This window comes from Ochotona curzoniae, unplaced genomic scaffold, assembly GCF_017591425.1.
Source record: "Ochotona curzoniae isolate NIBS_2020 unplaced genomic scaffold, NIBS_Ocur_1.0 contig_4792, whole genome shotgun sequence".
NCBI lineage: Eukaryota > Metazoa > Chordata > Mammalia > Lagomorpha > Ochotonidae > Ochotona > Ochotona curzoniae.
The window spans coordinates 6,824,317-6,843,838 of NW_024466389.1; the positions used below are offsets into that span (position 1 = coordinate 6,824,317).

The following is a 19,522-nucleotide window of genomic DNA, read 5'->3' on the forward strand; positions in this document are numbered from 1 at the left end:
CTGCAGCGATGGTGGGGGCCAGATGGGTTTGTTTGTGGTCTTGTAGTTGGTGAGGTTGTAGGGACAGCATCCATTTTGGCTTCTTTCTCCTTTCACCTCTTCAGGAGGAAATGTATCGGATTGAAGAGGAACAGAGCTTTGAGGAACTGAAGATTTTGCGTGAACTGGTTCATGATCGATTTTACAAACAAGAAGAGCTAGCAGAGGTAAGCAGTGCTCTGTGAGAAGGTGTGTTGCTGTGCTGCTGGGGACACGTGGCAGCTGTGGCTCAGCACAGCTTGCCTCTCTCCTTGGGCATGCGTGTTTACTCCCCTGTGATTATTGACAGAGTCTACGAGAGCCTCAGCTCGATTCTCCTGCAGACTCTCCCGGAGCTCCGGAAGCCGGTGGAAGCAGTGGCATGCTGCAGTATCTTCAGTCGTGGTTTCCTGGCTGGGGTGGCTGGTCCGGGCAGCCAAGCCCTGAAGGCAAAGCTGTGGAGGGGCTGTTGGCAGAGCCTCCTGAGCACTGGGCTCCCGAGGAGCTCCTGGGTATGTGGAGCTGCCTGCACCCTGGGCCTCTGGGGAGCGCTTGGCTCATATGAACTGGCCTATTAGCCAGGCAGTGACTTTCAGCCTGTGTAAAGTCTAACGGAAATAGACATTTAGAAAATCATGTGTCATGTTCACAGAGGCAGAGGGAGTTATTAGGAGACCCTCCATTTGCAATTCCGTCACTGAATAGGAATGCTGGTTAGTTTCAGGTGGATCTGCATGTCAGTGATTGTAAGAGAACTAATGTTAGGAAGTTCAGAAATTCTTTTTTGAGGATTTATATAAGGAATAAAATAGACACACACACACAGAATCTTCCATCTCCTGATTTGCTCCCCAAATGGCTGTGATGCCAGGCTGTGCCAGGCTGAAGCCAGGAGCCCAGAACTCCATCCGGGTCTTTCATGTGGGTTGCATTGCCCTTTGTACCTAGGCAACCTTCTGCTTCTTTCCCAGAAGCATTATTATTGGGGAGCTGGATCTGAAGTGGAGCAGCTGGGGTTCAAACTGGTGCCCATATGGGCTGACACCATTGCAAGTGGCAACTTAAATTAACGTAATATTCCAGAACACTGGCCCTAGTTAAAAAAAAAAAAAAAAAACTCTGAAGTTTGAAGACTAGAGCATTCTTCTTTTTTTCTTTCTTTCTTTCTTTTTTTTTTGTTATATTATTTTTTATTAATTACATTGCATTATGTGACACTGTCTCATAGGCTCTGGGATTCCCCCAACTCCTCCCCATACCATTTCTTTAAAGATTTATTTGAAAGTCAGAGTTAGAGGGAGGGGAAGACAGAAAGAGATCTTCCATTCACTGGTTCACTGCCCTCCTTCCAACCCCCCAGATAGCTGTAACAGCCAGAGCTGGGCCAGTCCAAAGCAGGAGCCAGGAATTTCCTCTGGATCTCTGGCAGTGGGTGTAGGGGTCCAAGAACTTGGGCCATCTTCAGCTGCTTTCCTACACACATTAGCAGGGAGCTGGATTAGATGTGAAGCAGCTGGGACTTGAACCTGTGCCTATGTGGGACCCGCGCTGCAGGCTGTGGCTTTACCCACTGCATCACAGGATTGACCCCCAGAGCACTCTTTAGATCTGTGCTGTCCAGTGTGGTAGCCAAAGCCACAAATGGTTGCTTGATTGAAGTTAAATGAAAGTGAAAGTTCAGTTCTGTGTTTGCACTAGCCTTGTAAGCACATGTGCCCAGAGTGCCCGTGGGTGATGTAGAATCGTTTCACTCTGTGGGCATAACTGTTCTCAGCTTTGCCCTGCTGTGATCTTTCCTCCTGGGTTTGATAAGTTGATGAGGACGCCTCAAGAACCTTGGGGTGTGCTTCATTGGCAAGTCCTCCCCCATGGTTTGGGCGTTCTTTCCTAGAGAAATGCCCAGTAGCATCGTCAGAATCGTGCCTAGTTGTGCCTTTTTCCTCTCCTGTGTTTTTTCTCAAAGGCTTTTCTTCTTTACTGTTCAGGCACCGAGGAGTTTTTCGACCCCACTGCCGATGCCTCGTGTCTGAACACATACACAAAGCGCGACCATGTCTTTGCCAAGCTGAATTTGCAGCTGCAGCGAGGTACGGTGACACTGTCACACGAGGAGCAAGGCACGCCTCACGTGAGCGAGAGTGCGTTCATGCAGCTCGAGTTTTCAGGTACTGCCCCAAGAACTACCTGCTGCTGCTTCCATATCCAGTGATTGTCACGGTGTGCAGCACGTGGCAGTACATGCCGAGTGCTCCTGGGGAGACCCTGCTGGGTCCCTGCCAGCCTCTGGGTGTTACGAGTCTCAGCTGACCTGGGTCTGACTTGTTTATTTTAGGATGTGCTTGTGGTTTAAGGAGTGGTTCTTTAATATCTAGTTATCTATCTCTAGCTGATTTGTTAGTATTAAACTCACGGCCAGTAACCCTGTCACTCATGCCCTCACACAGCGTGTACCTATTTTCTCTGAAAGACATATCACTTAGGAGCTTTTAGGAGTACTAGGCAGCAAGCACTTCAGAGCTATGTTTGGGACCTTTTCTTAAAAAAAGATTTATTTTATTTTTATTGCAAAGTCAGATATACAGAGATGAGAAGAGACAGAGAGGAAGATCATCCATCCAAGCGGCCGCAGTGGCCGGAGCTGAGCCAGTCCAAAGTCAGGAACCTGGAGCCTCTTCCAGGTCTCCCATGCGGGTGTAGAGTCTCAAGGCTTTGAGCTGTCCTTGACTGTTTTCCCAGGCCACAAGCAGGGAGCTGGATGGGAAACAGGGCTGCCGGGATTAGAACTGGCACCCATCTGGGATCCCGGTACGCTCAAGGCAAGGACCTTAGCCATTAGGCTACCATGCCGGGCCCTGTGTGGGATCTTTTCAAAACAAACTCACCTACAAAAAGCATGGATGTGTGAAAAACTTGGCTCTCCATAGACAGGAAAAGGGGATTTGTTTATTGCGTGAGAGCTGAAATAAGACAGCAGACAGACTGTTTCTGTGTTTACACTTAGTTGGGCATGTGCATTTCCGGGGCCCAAAGTTCTGACAGCTCTGTGAGTGTCCAAATGATTGGGAAGGCACCATGAGTCTTGGTTTTAAGGTTACAGTGGATTTCAGGGAGTAGGCAGATGTGCGTGTATGGACTCTGGGAATAATGAGGGTCAGGCTATGCTCGACTTTTAAAAGATTTATGTATTTATTTATTTAAGATTTATTTATTTTATTTGGAAAGTCAGAATTATAAAGAGAGTAGAGACAGCGAGAGGTCTTGCATCCACTGATTCACTCCCTGAATGGCTGCAGTGGCCAGAGCTGGGCCAGTCCTTATCCAGGAGCCAAGAGCTTCTTCCAGTCTCCATGTGGCAGGAGCCCAAGAACATGGGTCATTCTCTGCTACTTTCCCACACCATCAACATGGAGCTGGGCCAGGAAGTAGAGCAGCTGGGACGTGAACTAGTGCCCATGTGGGATACTGATGCTGACAGGTAGGGGATTTGTCACTATGTCAGCACCCCTGTATTTGACTTTTTTTTTTTTTTAAGTTTTATTTATTTTACTGGAAAGTCAGATTTACAGAGAGGAGAGACAGAGAGAAAGATTTTCTATCGGTTGGTTCACTCCCCAAGTGGCCAAAGTGACCAGAGCTGAGGTGACCTGAAGCTAGGAGCCTCTTCTGGGTCTCCCAGTGTAAATGTAGGGTCCCAAGGCTTTGGGCTGTCCCTCCATTGTCTTCTGAGGCCACAAGCAGGGAGCTGGAAGGGAAGTGGAGTAGCTGGGACACGAACCAGCGCCAATACTGGATTCCGGTGCATGCAAGGCAAGGATTAAGCCACTTGGTTTCTGCACCAGACTCTATTTGACCTTTTTTTTTTTTTTTTTTCAGTTTATTTGAAAGGTAGTTAGAGAGGGACAGACTCCCCAAATGCTTGCAGTGGCCGGAGCTAGGCCAGGCTGAAGCCAGGAGCCTGGCACTCTGTTGATGTGGGAACCAAGCATTTGAACTGTCCTTTGCTGCTTTCCCAGGTGCATTGGCATAGCACTGGATTGGATATGAATGAAGCACCTGGGACTTGAACCATCACTCACAGGGGAGGCCAACATTGCAGGCAGTGGCTTTACTGCCTTAGCCATGTCCTTTGACTGCTTGCTTGCTTTTTAAAAATTTTTGTAAGATTTATTTATTTATTTATTTTAATTGGAAAGGCAGAAATACAAAGAGGAGATAGAAAAATTTTCTGTCCACTAATTCACTCCCCTAGTGACGATAACAACCTGAGCTGAGCTGATCCGAAGCCAGGAGCCAGGAGCTTCTTTCAGCTCTCCCACGTGGGTGCAGGGTCCCAAGGCTTTGAGTCATTCTCTACTGCTCTTCCTGGCTACAAGCAGGGAACTATACGAGAAGTGGAGCAGCCGGGACACGAACTGGCGCCCATGTGGGATCTTGGCATGTACAACGTGAGAACTTAGCTACTGGGGCATCGCATCAGGCCCACTGTAAAAGATTTTAAGATCTATACACATGCAGGGTCTTCCAAAAAATCTCGTGGAGAAAGCATTTTACAGAAAATATTTGCTTCAACTCAACAGTTTCTTTGATCAAATATTTTTAACTGCATATTTTGGGAAAATTTTTTGAAGTAACTTCAGTTTTTATGGGGTTCTAATTTCAAAGAAAAATAGGTTGTAATACCTATGATACCCAGTAGTCCTTGCCAATATTATTTCTAACACTTTCAAAAAAGCAGCCTGCATTGCATAGTGTCAGTGCTCTGTTTTTCTTTTGTAGATGTGAAATTGCTGGCAGAATCTCTACCTCGAAGACACTCATCTTTGCTTTTAGTCCGGCTGGGGGGACTGTTTCTTCGAGACCTGGCTACGGAAGGAACCATGTTTCCCCTTCTGGTCTTCCCTAACCCAGTACGTACCACAGTGGGAGGGCTCACATGGGGTGTTGTGTTATTGTGGTGTGTTTTAGGCGAATGATAAGCAACATTAAGCTGATTGATTGTGGTATTTGATCACCTGGACTGGGTAGAGTGGGGTTGGAAAGTTTTTTTTGAATTAGCTAAGAGCTGTTGGGAAGGTCAGGGTTAGGCTCTCTCTCTCCTGTGTTGTGTTTTCATGGAGTAGTTTACTCTGACTTGGAAGAAAATTCCATAGACACCACTTCTTGCATTTGTGTCCTCTAATTCTGACAGTCAATTTCACTGTGACTCTGTGATATAATCTCATTTTCCTGGCTTACAAAAAAGAACCATTCCAAATTTTTTACGCGTGTGTAGCTTTTATTTTACATAATTAGTATTAATTATGAAATATACGATTTTGTTAAGTTAGCAAATATACTGATCCAGATAATTGAGTATATCTTGAGTTGGGTTTAGAAGGCATGGGGAAGGCCATGGAGAGGGTAGGAGGTCCAGACTTCAGCTTTGGGAAGCTCTGCATTTTGACTGTGTGTTTAGCACATGTCTGTTGAGGATGCTGAGAGCAGAGCAGTGCGCTGGCAGGGCAGAAGCAGAGTCTTGGCTTGAGAGAAGGGTACACATTGGATCAATCTGCCAGAACTCCATAGTGTGAGGGCACTTAATTGGGACCTGCTTGTGCTGAGTGGGAGGGATGCAAAAGGGTTAAACGTTTGTGTCTATAGCAGTATAAAGTGAGTTGTCCCCGTTCCCCGACATTGATGCCGCTCTATGTGTGTTTAACAGCAGAAAGAAGTTGGCAGAGTCTCACAGTCTTTTGGTCTTCAGGCCACATCGACAGACAGAAGTGATCAATATGTTGGTAATTTATCATACTAATTTATCTTAAAAATACTATGATTTCAGAGCAGTATCTTGATGAGTAGTAAAAGAGGCAACATTTTGTGCCCCCTGTGTAGTAATTTTGCACGTGACTCCAGGATTAGCCTGGAGACAGCTTGGTATGTTCCCAGAAAGGCCGTGAAGATGGGTGTAGCAGGAGGTACCCCAGATCCTTGGTTTCTGTAGAGGAAGCCAGTGCCTCGGCCCAGGCCGCGTGATTTCCGGTGGGATGGGGCCAGTGCTCAGGGTCTGTGTTTGGAAGAGTTCGTGAATGTGAACAAAGTGGAGAGCAAGTTGGGAAATGTCTTTTTCTGCATTTCTCACAGTTCTGTTCAGCATAAGGTGTTTGCTTTGCTGTCTTCCCTGTTCTCTCCTTTAGCTGCACATCCGGATGACCCCGTTTTTGAGATGCTGTATGAGAGAAACCCAGCACACAGCCACTTTGAGAGGCGACTGAACGTCAGCACGAGGCCCCTGAACATCATATACAATCCGCAGGCCATCAAGAAAGTAGCTGACTTTTTCTACAAGGGAAAGGTTCATACCTCAGGTTAACTTTTTTGCTTGATCTTTTGTTACTTTAAAAAACCTCTGTCTTGTCCTGTCTGGTGCTCTGGCCCAGGGCTGCTGTCCTGGACGGCCTGGGAGTGGCAGAAAAGACCTACTCAATGAGGGAGGATCAGCCTTAGTTACTGCCTCATGCGCTCAGTCTCTAGGGGAAGTCGTATCCTTACGTATTTTCTGCTTGTCTCTTTCCACTTGCTATTTTTTTTTTTTTTTCATCATACTTCTCATTCTATTCTAAGGCAGTTTCTTTGATAACTAAAATAGTTTAAACCAATGAACTGAGGATGTTAGAGAATTTCCTTCTGGGTGACAGGCTCAGTAGTCTCTTAGTTATGTGGTGCAGCATTAAGTACTGCCAACTTCCGAATGTCATCAGTGATTGATGGATTTTTTTTTTTTTTTTATTATTTTTTCATTGGAAAGACGGATATACAGAGAGGAGAGACAGAGAGGAAGAGCTTCCGTCCGATGATTCACTCCCCAAGTGAGCGCAACGGGCCGATACTATGCCGATCTGAAGCCAGGAGCCTCTTCCGGGTCTCCCACGCGGGCGCAGGTTCCCAAAGCTTTGGGCCGTCCTCGACTGCTTTCCCAGGCCACAGGCAGGGAGCTGGAAGGGAAGCGGGGCCGCCGGGATTAGAACCGGCGCCCATATGGGATCCCGGGCGTGCGAGGCGAGGACCTTTAACCACTTGCGCCACCGCGCCGGGCCCGATTGATGGATTTTTGTCTCCCTGTTCCCCAGGAAGATTTGAGACAATACAAACAGTAAAAGCACTTTGACGCTGGAGGGGCATGTGAGGAGCATCAATAAACCAATTGTATTTTTCTGAAATGTATTCTCTCCTGCCTTCATAATGATGAAACCATTTTAGTGTCATGTAAGCAGGAGCTCCCATTGTCATGGCTTCTTTTCTGTCTCACTGATAGGGAAAGCATTCCCTTCTGGATTTCATTTTCCTTCAGTGTAATGACCTGCTCCCTAAAGGTCTGGAGATAGTTTGGAATCTTTTAGAAAATGGTTTGTGAGAGTGTGGTATCTCAAGTCCCTTTCCCTTGAACCTCTCCCAGCTGCTGCACACTTTGGCCCTGTGTTATGCCAGGTCCCATTGGAGTAAGGAGCTGTTGTTGGCACTTGATTGTTTTTCAGCGCTGGGGAAGTTTTTGATGAGAGTAGCTGTTGTGACACTTCATTTTCATCTGCTCATTTCAAAGTTCTGACTGATAGGGCCGGTGCAGGGTGTAGTGAGCTGGGCCTCTGCCTGGGATGCTGGCATCCCTTGTGGGTACTGGTTCGCTTCCTGGCTGCTCTGTTTCTAATCCAGCTCTCTGCTGGATTGCCTGGGAAAGCAGTAGAAGATGGCTGTAGTCTTTGGGGCCCTGCATCCATGTGGGAGACCTGGAAGAAGCTGCTGGCTCCCGGCCTCAGACCCCCACGGCTCTGGCTGTTGTGGCCATTTAGCAATGAACCAGTGGATGGAAGAGCTCTCTGTCTCTCCTTCTCTCTGTAGATCTGTCTTTCTAATAAAAATAAAATATACTTTAAAAAATTAAAGAAAATTCTGACTTGCCTATATATTTTTATTCTTTCAGGTTTTGGTTATCAGTCTGAACTTGAGTTGAGAGTAGCTGAAGCTGCCCGAAGACAGTACAACAAGCTGAAGATGCAGACCAAGGCGGAGATCCGGCAAACCCTTGATCGCCTGCTAGTGGGGGATTTCATTGTAAGTGGGTGCGCAGAGCACTCTGTGAGGGGTGGCAAGCCTTCTTTTGTTGAGGTTTTTTTTTGGGGGGGGGATCCTACTATGTGTCCCTGTGTCAATTACACTGATTAAGTACATGGAAAATATGGAATCCTTATTCCTAGCATCAAGCAAAATCAGATTTCATTGAGAAAATGAGCGACTGTGTAGAGTCCTGTTCCTTGTGTGTACCAGTCTGGAGATGCTGTAAGGCTCATCTTTATTCCATTTTCCAGACCTGATCTTTGGTAAATGTTTCGTTTGAGAGCTTCCCCACTGCTTGTATGTCTTTGAGAGACAGACAGCTCCTCTATGTGTTTCCCTGACGAGATGTCCTCAGCACATGGGGTTGAGCTGGATTGGGGGCCCGAAGCTGACAACTCAGTCCAGGTACCTATGTGGATGGCAGGAACCCAGTTCCCTAGAATTATTATCGCTGACTCCAAGGTATTGAGCCCAGGCACTCCCCTGGGGGCCATGGGCATCTGGCCTGCCAGGCTAGCCACCTGCTCCATAGGGAACAATCTTCCTATTTGTGCTCACTGTTATCAGAAGAAAAACTAGAGTGCTGCCCCAGCCTCTCCTCAAGGGAATGATGGTCACTTTGTGATGCTGAGTGGCCAGCTAATTTGAAAAATGCAGTGGAGTGGGAGAGCCAGGAAACATCTTACCCATCCAGAAGAACATGGTGGTGCAGTGCTAAGATCCAGCAGTAGGTGGAGCAGTCAGGCAGAGCGTGGTTGCCTTTGGGCGCGTGGTTGCCTTTGGGCGCGTGGTTGCCTTTGGGCGCGTGGTTGCCTTTGGGCGGTGTAGACCCTGTTTTAGGAGTGGAGGCGAACAGAAACACCAAAGGGCCTAGTTCCGTGGGAGGGAGCCCCAGTGCAGTTTTTGGTCTGTGATGGTGAGTAACAATTAGTATCCTCTTGTTATAGAAAAAAGTTTATTTTTGAAAGCATTTCTATAAATTAGCTTTTTTTTTTTTTTTTTTAAAGATGTATTTATTCTTTTTTTTTTTTTTTAATTGTTGTTAACATTGTATTATGTGATACAGTTTTATAGGCACTGGGGATTCCCCCCACCCCTCCCATACCCCTCCCCCCATGGTGGATTCCTCCACCTTGTTGCATAACCACAGTTCAAGTTCAGTTGAGATTCGTTCCTTGCAAACACATATCTAGCATAAAGTCCAGCGTCTTATTGTCCAGATAAGTTCAGTGGCCTCTTGGGGAGACCTTCTCTAGTCTGAAGATAGGGCTAACAGAGTAAAGATCCGGTCAGTTAAAAGCCCCAACAAAACCTCAGTATCAATATACAACATTATGGAATTAATTGACATAGTATTGGGTAAACAATATGTTAAAAATAATGCAAGTTCCATTCTTCGAAACATCTGGGTTGAGACAGTGTCAATGACAGGTTCAAAAAATAACCAACAACCAAACAAAAATTACAAGTTAAATCAAGGCAAACATGTGGTATCTAAATTTTTAACGTGTTATTTTTATCATTTTATGATACAGTTCCATATTCCCTTTTCCCCTCCCCAATTCCCTCCCCCATCACCTAGTTCCTCTGTATCATTACTAACATATAGATCTTCCTACTCAGTCATATGTCCATCATTGCGGGCATGGACAATGACAGAGAGTCCAGAATCCTATTGTCAAGATATAGTAAACAGTTTCATTGTAAGTCCATCTTTGTCTGGAAGCAGAAATGCATACTACACTGCATCCTCACGTCTGGATGTTAGTCTCCATTTCACAGCTACTGTACATCCCCTTAAATGAAAAGTCATAACACAAAATCAACAATAGAAAGAAAAATCAAAATTTACAATGCCATGAAGTTATATGACATGTTACTAGATATGACAGTCTCCATTACACAGCTACTATACATCCCATTAAATGAAGAGCCACAAAACAAAATCAACATCCAGGAGAAAAAATAAATTAACAACACCAAGAAGTTAAATAACGTGCTATTAAATGACTAACGTGTAGCTGAAGAAATGAAAATCAAGAACCTTCTTGAAGAAAATGATGCTACTGTATGATGTACAAGTCATTGAATGTTTTAATCAGAATAAAGTGTTTTGAAGAGATGAAACCAACAGAAAACAACAAAACCCATGTGATATAGTTTCCGCTGATCTTTGTTGAAGCGTGTCTCCTCCAGACTATAAACAGATGGGTTTTGTTTTTTAATCCAGTCTACTAATCTATGATGTTTGATTGAGCTTAAGCCATTTATATTCAGAGTTAAATATGTTTGGATGGTACTTTGGTCCTGTCATTTTAGGAATGGGGTATTCATTGGTTTAGTCTTCTGTTGTCTTTTTACTGGGATATTCTTCCCATTTGCCTTTGCTTTTGGTAGGTGCTGTTCCTCTTCTCTGTCAAGAGAACATCTTGAAGTATCATTTGTAGAGCAGGTTTGGAAGAGGCAAATTCTTTTAGCTTTTCTTTACTATGGAAGAATTTTATTTCATTTTCAAAGAGGAAAGAAAGCTTTGCAGGGTGTGTTATCCTAGGCTGACAATTTTTTTCTTTTAGAATCTGGAATATGTCACTGCATTCTCTTCTTGCCTGTAGAGTTTCCTGTGAGAGATCTCCTGTGAGCTTAATTGGCATTCCTTTATATGTCAATTGATGTTTTTCACGTGCACATTTAAGGATCTTTTCCTTATGTTCAATTGAAGAGAGCTTGATAATCATATGTCTTGGTGAAGATCACTTTTGATCAAGCCTGTTGGGAGTTCTGTGTCCCTCCTGGATCTTGTTTCCCAATTCTTTCTCCAGATTAGGGAAATTTTCCTTGATTATTTCATTAAATACATTTGCAAAGTCAGCTTCTCTTTCTGCACCTTCTGGGATTCCCATAACTCTTATATTTGGCCTCTTAATAATGTCTTTCAATTCTTGAATACTTTTTTGGCCTGATCCAGCTCTGCTTCCAGTTTTTTGTTTGCTTCCCCCTGGTGACAGGAAATATCTTTCAATTCTGAAATTCTTTGTTCTGCTTGCTTCATTCTATTTTGGAGACTCTCCACTGTGCTTTTAATTTGTTCTACTGCGTTCTTAATTTTTGATATATCAGCCTTGATTTGATACATTGCTTCCTTAAATTCTTTGAACTCTTGTATGTGCTCCTCATTTTTGATCAGAATCTTTAAAATGAGTCTTATGAATTCTGTGTGCCCCGTTTTCTTGATGTCTTCCTCAGTTAACTCTGAGGTTGGCATAGGGTTTTCCTCCTTTGCAGGGGAGTTTTCGGTAATATTCATTGTGCCTTTGTCTCTTTTGCTCTGATCATTGTATTTCTGGTTAGCAGAGTCTTCTCCTTGGGGCAGTTTTCTAAGCTGTGTCACCCACACGTCTACAATGCGACTTTACTTATTGCAGTTGGTACACAACTTTTTGCTTGCAGCCACTTGTGCCACAACCTCCAGCGAGTTCCAGGTCTGGGTTCTTATGTCAGATTTCCACCGTGGTCTCCACAGCCCCAGCTCTTGGCTCACCACTCTCCTCCTCCTGTGATACCGTGCTGAGGCTGCACTGTTGTCTCTGCAACCTTTTTCCCACTTCAGGTTGGAGCAGGTCCAAGGATTAGAGAGACAGCAGGTGTCCTATATAATGGTTGTTGGTGGCGCTGATCTTGTCAGAATCTGTTGGACATAGGGTCTGGGTGCCACATGGACCTCTTTTGACCATTACGATGCCACAGTTGGTGTTTTCCTGCAGGACCAGTGCAATCCACTGAACTCAGCGAGTTCTTGGGAGCTCAGCACATGCGTAGTTTACTGTTGTCGCCTGCAGGCCTAACGCTATTGCCACGGTGCGCAAAATGGCGTCTGACGTACCACCACTACAGTTCTTGATCTGCTGGCCATCAGGTCTGAGGGCTACCCAGACCTGTCTTGGGTGGAACCCATAGATTGTCACATCGCTGCAGTTCACTGCAGAAATGAGTTCACTTCCAGCTCAGTGTATGCTCAGTCCTTTCCCTTGCCCTTTCCTCCTTACTCAAATTGGCGCCCAATTCAGCTCTAGGGGGCTGACTGAGCTATGAAATCCACCCTGTTCTCGCACTGCCCATCTGAGATCTGCTGCTCTGTCTCTGCTCCTGGTCAAATCAAACAGACCAGCAGGATGGACAGTTTTTTGTCTGGGTTTACCTTCCAAGCTCCCAGCGAAAGTCCCTTCCCACCTGGTTGCCGGTGGAGTTCCAGCTGTTGGTGGAGTTCAGATCACCCTTAGCTGAATGCCGCTGGAGTATCAGTCACTGCAGCACCACACATTGTGCCCGCTGCTTTCCTGTGTCTGTCAGCCTCCAGGTACCACTGTGCTGTCGTTCTGTCCTTTCCTATTTCCTGAAATCTGTCCTCTCTGCTTCATCCTGATTAAATGTTTCTCTGTCCGTTTAAAGGCGTCCTTACCCTATTCCGCCATCTTGATTCCTAAATTAGCTTTTATTGTTTTCCTCTAGTTGAGGCTAAATTTAATTGCAGAGAAGACTAGTGAACAAACTCAGGAGTTGGTAAACTACTTGCATGTCTGATATTAAAACTTATGTTTTATACTGAGGTCTTTTGAAAAGAGAGTTCATTTTTGCCTGTGCCTGTAAGTAAAAATATCTAAATTTCTATCTGACTTCCATAATTTCTACAAAGCATTAAAGGACTAAGCCTTATAAATGAAAATAAAACCAAAACCAAATTTTTCCCAAGCTCTGGATCATCACAGAGTACAAAAGAAGTAATTTATGATTTTTTTCTCCCTACTTTAGTTTATCAAATGTTCCAGCTTTTGCCTTGAACATATTTCTCAACATTAAAGACCACCAAATCACTCCATTGCCTTAACTGTGACTTCCAGAAGTGCGCAAATCACTGAGAAAGTTTCTAATTTTCAACAGGTACACTTGTGTTGTCTAATCAAAGTTGATGTTATTTTTACAGGAGGAGAGTAAACGGTGGAGTATACGACTAGATATTTCTGCTCCTCAAGTGATATTCCCTGATGACTTCAAATTGCAGAACCCCGTGTTGGTTGTTGTGGATCTAGGAAGAATGCTGTTGACGAACACCCAAGGTAGTATCAGCATGATGTCTCAGAATCACTCTGGGCTGAATCAGTGTGTGGGCGGACAAAGTAGAGCTTGAAGTTCTATGTCATTCTAAACTCGAAAGTTTACTTGCTTATTTGTAAATAATAGCTCTATTGAGATATAGTTCCCATTTAAAAAAAATTTGCAGTTTGGCTATTGGGATATTGATGGACTTATACAACTACTGTTTTTTGTTTGTTTGTTTATTGTGACACCACCCCTCTGAGTTCCTATTTGTATGGTGAGAATTGCAATGAGGTAGTTATTCCATCTCTAACTTTATCAAGAGAGCAAGTGGGGTCACCCGTTCCACCCTTCCGACTGCTTTTTTGTTTTAGCCCGAGCAGCCTAGGCAGGAGTACAATATCAGCCTTGTGATAGGTTGTCAGCTGCTGTGCTGTTCTTCCCCAAAATTGGTTAAATTTCATGGGTCTTTTTCCCTTGGCGCCCCCTTCTGAAGTCTGTGGCAAGAGGTTTCTGACTGAGGCAAACCTTGCTTTACTCACTGTCCTGTCCTTGTGGAAATTCTTCTACGTGAGACAAGAACTGAGGTCGCCTTCTTCGCAGCCCTTCCCGCCAAGCGCTTTGGTACATCCCCACCCGTGGTGTGCTGGGGTTCACAGAATGTGGGACTGCTGATGCTTTAGGCCATTCTTAGAGGTGTGTCATTACTGTTTAATTCCAGACTACTTTCATTCTCCCAAAAGAACTCCAAATTCATTGGCAGTCATTCCCCATTTCCCACTATCCCCCAGCCTTTGGCATCCACTAATTTTTTGTCTGTCTCTATGGTTTTGTCTATTCTGAACATTTTGTAGGACAGAATGAATAGCATATGGGATGTTCTGTGTCGGAGAGCGAGAGAGAGAAATGTCTTCCATCTGCTTTCTTACTTCCAAATAGCTGTAATGGCCCAAGCTGAGCCATTCAGTAATGGGAACCAGGAGCTTCTTCTGGGTCTTTGCTGTGGATGTAGGGGCCCAAAGCCTTCAACCATCCTCTGCTGCTTTCCCAGATGATGAGCAGGGAGCTGGCTGGGAAGTGAAGCAGCCGGAGCTAGAACCAGTGTCTGTACAAGATGCTGATGTTGCAGGTGGATGATCAGCTCCTGTGTCACTGTGCCGTCTTTTCAGGGATAGAGATTTAACCTATTTACATTTAGGGCCATGTATAAAAATGAGGTTAGATCCAAATAGTGTTCATTGAGATAGACTAAGAATGAGAGGATTCATGGGGAAGTAGAAACTTTTTAAGTTTAGCAAGTAATTGCAACCTTATTGTCTCCTTGAAATCCTTGAAGAGAAGGAAGTGGGGGTGGAAAAGTCTAATTTGGAGGAGAGTGTTGAAAGGGAATTACTGAAGGTTGAACAGCCAAGGAAAGCTCCTCCTGGAATTGTTGAAACATGAACGTGGCACAGAGCTGGCAGTGACAGAACCGAGTGGCATCCTTCTGTAGTTACCTCAGTACCACGTGGCTGCAGAGAGGAATTTGAAGTGTGGCTTCTGGGTAGGAAGTCATATCTTGAAACCGCTTTCTGCCTCCCCAAGTACTAGTCTAGGCTATAGGGATGCTGTGTGGAGCCAGGTAAGTGGGAGCTGTCTTCTGTTTGACATGCCAGAAGGAACAGAGAGACAAAGGCCAGTCAGTACAGAGAGTGACCCAGGAGGGTTGCTCGTGGCAGCTCAGGAAAGTGCTGCTCAGAAGCTGGGAAATCACAGTGGTCCCTATTCTCTACGTGCTCAGAGTCAGGATGCCTCCATGGGAAGGGAAAGGGGAAGAAACAAACATCCACTTTGGATTTTTTTTCCTTTTCCTTTGCAGATGAGTCCAAGAGGAAAAGTGGGGATGGGTCGGCCTCGGATGAGAACCAGTTCAGTGATGACGAATATAAGACCCCTCTAGCCACACCCCCCAACACTCCGCCTCCGGAACCCGGCAGCCCCGGAGAGAACACCCCTCCGTTTGCTGGGGTGGAGTTCAGTGAGGAACAGCTGCAAGCACACTTAATGAGCACCAAGATGTACGAGAGGTACTCCCTGTCATTTATGGACCTGCAGATCATGGTCGGACGAGTCAAAGACAACTGGAAACATGTCCAGGCTATTGATGTGGGACCAACCCATGTGGTGGAGAAATTTAACGTCCACCTGCAGCTGGAACGCCGATTGATTTACACTTCAGACCCCAAATACCCAGGAGCCGTGCTCTCAGGCAATTTACCAGACCTAAAAATTCACATCAATGAAGATAAAATATCTGCTCTCAAGAACTGCTTTGCTCTCCTCACCACGCAGGAAGTGAGGGCTTCTGACACCCAGATTAGAGAGAAGATTTTCCCCGAGGAGGATCAGCAAGGAAGCTTGCAAGACTCGGTCATGAACCTAACGCAGAGCATCGTGATGCTGGAGCAGCACACGCGGGAAGTCCTGGTGGAGTCCCAGCTTCTCCTGGCCGAGTTTAAAGTTAACTGTATGCAGCTTGGTGTCGAGAGCAATGGCCGGTACATTTCTGTGCTCAAGGTATTCGGTACCAACGCTCACTTTGTGAAGAGGCCTTACGATGCAGAAGTCTCCCTGACTGTTCATGGTTTGCTCCTGGTAGACACCATGCAGACATACGGTGCCGATTTTGACCTTTTGATGGCTTCACATAAGAACTTGAGTTTCGATATTCCAACAGGAAGTCTTAGAGACAGCAGGGCCCAATCTCCTGTTTCTGGACCTAATGTGGCCTGCTTCACTGAGGCAGCCATGCTGAATGACCCATCTGCTGCTTCCAGCGTTTCCCTTAACAAAATCCTCACCAAAGAACAAGAGTCCCTCATTAAACTGGAATATCAGTTTGTGAGTTCAGAGTGCCCATCCATGCATCTGGACAGCACTCTTCAGGTGATCTCATTACAGGTGAATAATCTGGATATTATCCTAAATCCAGAGACAATTGTGGAGCTGATTGGTTTTCTTCAAAAATGCTTCCCCAAGGAAAAAGATGATTTGAGTCCTCAACCCTTAACGACTGATTTTGAAAGCAATGTGAAAGAACAAGGGACTTACCAGTCTACATATGAACAAAATACTGAGGTTGCTGTAGAAATCCACAGACTTAATTTATTGCTCCTTCGGACTGTGGGGATGGCAAATGGAGAGAAATATGGCAGAAAAATTGCAACTGCAAGTATAGGGGGCACTAAAGTTAATGTCTCAATGGGTAGTACATTTGATATGAATGGTTCTCTGGGCTGTTTGCAGCTAATGGACTTGACACAGGATAATGTTAAAAACCAGTATGTTGTCAGCATTGGGAGTTCTGTAGGCTATGAGAATCTCATCAGTGACATTGGCTGCTTTGAATCTGTGTATGTCAGGATGGAAGATGCAACCCTTACTGAAGCTCTGAGCTTCACATTTGCTGAGAGGTCTAAACAGGAGTGTTGTCTCCACCTAAAGATGGCCTCCTTGCATTATAACCATTCTGCTAAATTCTTGAAGGAAGTGACATTGTCTATGGATGAACTGGAAGAAAATTTTCGAAGCATGCTGAAAAGTGCAGCCTCCAAAGTCACCACAGTCCTAGCCACCAAGACTGCTGAGTACAGTGAGATGGTGTCACTCTTTGAAACTCCAAAAAAGACTCGAGAACCCTTTATCTTAGAGGAAAATGACATCTATGGGCTTGGCCTGGCTTCACCTCGTTTGGATACTGTAAAGTTAATCTTGAACATAAACATTGAATCCCCAGTTGTTTCTGTCCCCCGGAAGCCTGGGAGTCCCGAGTTGTTGGTTGGACACTTGGGACAGATATTTATCCAGAATTTTGTGGCTGGAGATGATGACTCCAGAAGTGACCGTCTACAGGTGGAAATCAAGGACATTAAACTGTATTCCCTGAACTGCAGCCAGCTGTCAGGCAGAGAAGGTGCGGGGTCTGAGGCAGGCCGGGTGTTCTGCCCATCGTCTGGGTCTGCCAGTGTCAACAGCCAAGAGGATGCTCGTTTCACCAGACACGATTTCTTTGAGTCTTTGCATAGAGGTCAAGGTGAGGAGCATAAACCTCTTGTTTCACTAAAAATGTCAACAGAATCTATTCTTTTAGAATGAACCCCAGCTACCATAAAAGAAATCAAAGTATAATTTTAATATACCGCTTCGTGGTAGGTTGATATATTTTTACCTTTTTCTACTTAAGGTAACGTTTGACAAAAGGGTTTTTTAAAGCATGTTCTCCTTTTGAATTGGGTGAGTGCTCATTATTGCAGGTGCTTGAGTAGACAAATCCTGTTAAATTATTATTTAATTTGGTTAATTATATCCTGATTTCTTGTTCCTAAGCATAGGTATTTAAATGTTGTTAGTATTTAGAGTTAAATATTGGAGCCCATGATAGCTCAAGGGCTGATGTAAATAGAACATGGAATTTTGTCTGGGTGTTATGGCCCCACTCTAGCACTCTGCGAGCTTCTGTCATGGTTGGTCGAGGTTTCTAGGATTAAAGAACTTGTATTTGTGTCCTGGATCTGGATGGCTAAAACCAGACAGTTGAATCTGTTAGTTTTGGCATCCACAGAAATAGATAATCTCTAGTGCATGGCTTTATTGGTGAACAAGTTAGTGCCTTTGAGAACTCAGATGTTGTTCTCAGATGTTAATTCCCTGGTGTATTTCTGCACGAGGACTGAGTTACTTGAGCTGTTACCTGCTGCCTCCAGGGGTCTCCCTTTTCACGGAGCTAGACTCGGGGGCAGCCAGGACTGAAAGCCTGGTACTCGGATATGGGCTCTCAGCGTGCCAGCTGATATGTTAACTTAGGTGCCAGGTATCTGCCCCATACCACATGTTTTTTTTTTTTTAAAGATTTATTTTTTATTATTTTTTCATTGGAAAGGCAGATATACAGAGAGGAGAGACAGAGAGGAAGATCTTCCGTCCGATGATTCACTCCCCAAGTGAGCGCAATGGCCGATACTATGCCAATCCGAAGCCAGGAGCCTCTTCCGGGTCTCCCACGCGGGTGCAGGTTCCCAAAGCTTTGGGCTGTCCTCGACTGCTTTCCCAGGCCACAGGCAGGGAGCTGGAAGGGAAGCAGGGCTGCCGGAATTAGAACCGGCGCCCATATGGGCTCCCGGGCGTGCAAGGCGAGGACCTTTAACCACTTGCGCCACCGCGCCGGGCCCATCATACCACATGTTTTGAAGCCAGCAAATAGAGAATGTTGTGAAAATATTATTGTTATTAGTGTAAATTTGTTAGGGTCCAAAATCACCCCTCTGTTGAATAGCAAAGAACCAGACGTGGATGCAATCAGCAAGCAAAGTTTATTGAGCTGGCTAGCCAGGGTCAAGCTCCTCACACGGACACACAGGACCGGTGGATGAAGTAAGACCCTGAGCTAGGGACAAGCCAGATTCTTATAGGCCAGTTTGGCTGTTACAGCAAAGCCCGCGCCCGCGAAAAACACTCCAATCATTTTAAAGCAAATATGAAACACTCCAATCAACCAAAAGCCCATGAAATGCCTCAAGTCCCTATTCATCATGACAAGACAAAACTATTCTAAGCTAAGGGGTTACAGATGCAAAGCAATAGGTAACATATCTGTGAATTACAGACCATGGTTTTTTTTTATTTTTACCCTTATCAGGGCTACTGACCCTGACTTACATCCTGAGCCTGGGTACTGTGGACAATGGGCTCTTGCTCTTACTCTTATCAGTGTCTGCAAAAAACCCACTGACCCTCACAGCCCAAGCCCAGGAGTGTGGCCCAAGTTATGTGTAGAATCTTTTCCTTTTTACTTTAAACTCAAGTTGCTTTTGACTTACTCAAACCACTTCTAATATATAGACCTTTTAACATCTTATACATCTCTTTAACACCTTGGTTGCCTCTAACAAATTTATTTAGTGTAAATACAACCTCTGTCTGCTACGAGCTTTGGTGTTGGGATAGTCACTGGAGTGTAATGTCTGTCATGGCGCACGAGTGCCAGGCCTGCCTCCACTCCTGGCCTAGAGTTACCAATGGCTGTCTTTTATACACTGCAACCTTAATCAGCAATGATGAAGGAAATATCAGTGCTTATAGTCTGTCATTTCCTTTCTCTCATGGCAGCTTTTCACATCCTGAACAACACCACCATTCAGTTTAGACTGGAGAAGATCCCCATAGAGAGAGAATCTGAATTAACTTTCTCCCTCAGTCCGGATGACCTGGGAACTTCTAGCATCATGAAGATCGAAGGCAAGTTCGTCAATCCAGTTCAGGTAAACACTGGTTTGAAGTCATGCAT

General features: G+C 45.0%; 1 protein-coding gene across 3 annotated transcripts in view; it reads left to right on the forward strand.

Moving 5' to 3' along the window:
* VPS13D (vacuolar protein sorting 13 homolog D) overlaps nt 1–19,522 on the forward strand; it is a 245,173-nt gene that overhangs the window by 21,452 nt on the left and 204,199 nt on the right. For all 3 annotated transcript variants that reach the window (XM_040987935.1, XM_040987936.1, XM_040987937.1), the window contains exons 10-19: nt 105–206; nt 329–530; nt 2,004–2,183; nt 4,795–4,925; nt 5,720–5,795; nt 6,195–6,365; nt 7,976–8,106; nt 13,088–13,220; nt 15,059–17,272; nt 19,345–19,496. In XM_040987935.1, coding sequence (XP_040843869.1) covers nt 105–206; nt 329–530; nt 2,004–2,183; nt 4,795–4,925; nt 5,720–5,795; nt 6,195–6,365; nt 7,976–8,106; nt 13,088–13,220; nt 15,059–17,272; nt 19,345–19,496 — 3,492 coding nt within the window. The remainder of the gene's footprint in view (nt 1–104; nt 207–328; nt 531–2,003; nt 2,184–4,794; nt 4,926–5,719; nt 5,796–6,194; nt 6,366–7,975; nt 8,107–13,087; nt 13,221–15,058; nt 17,273–19,344; nt 19,497–19,522) is intronic.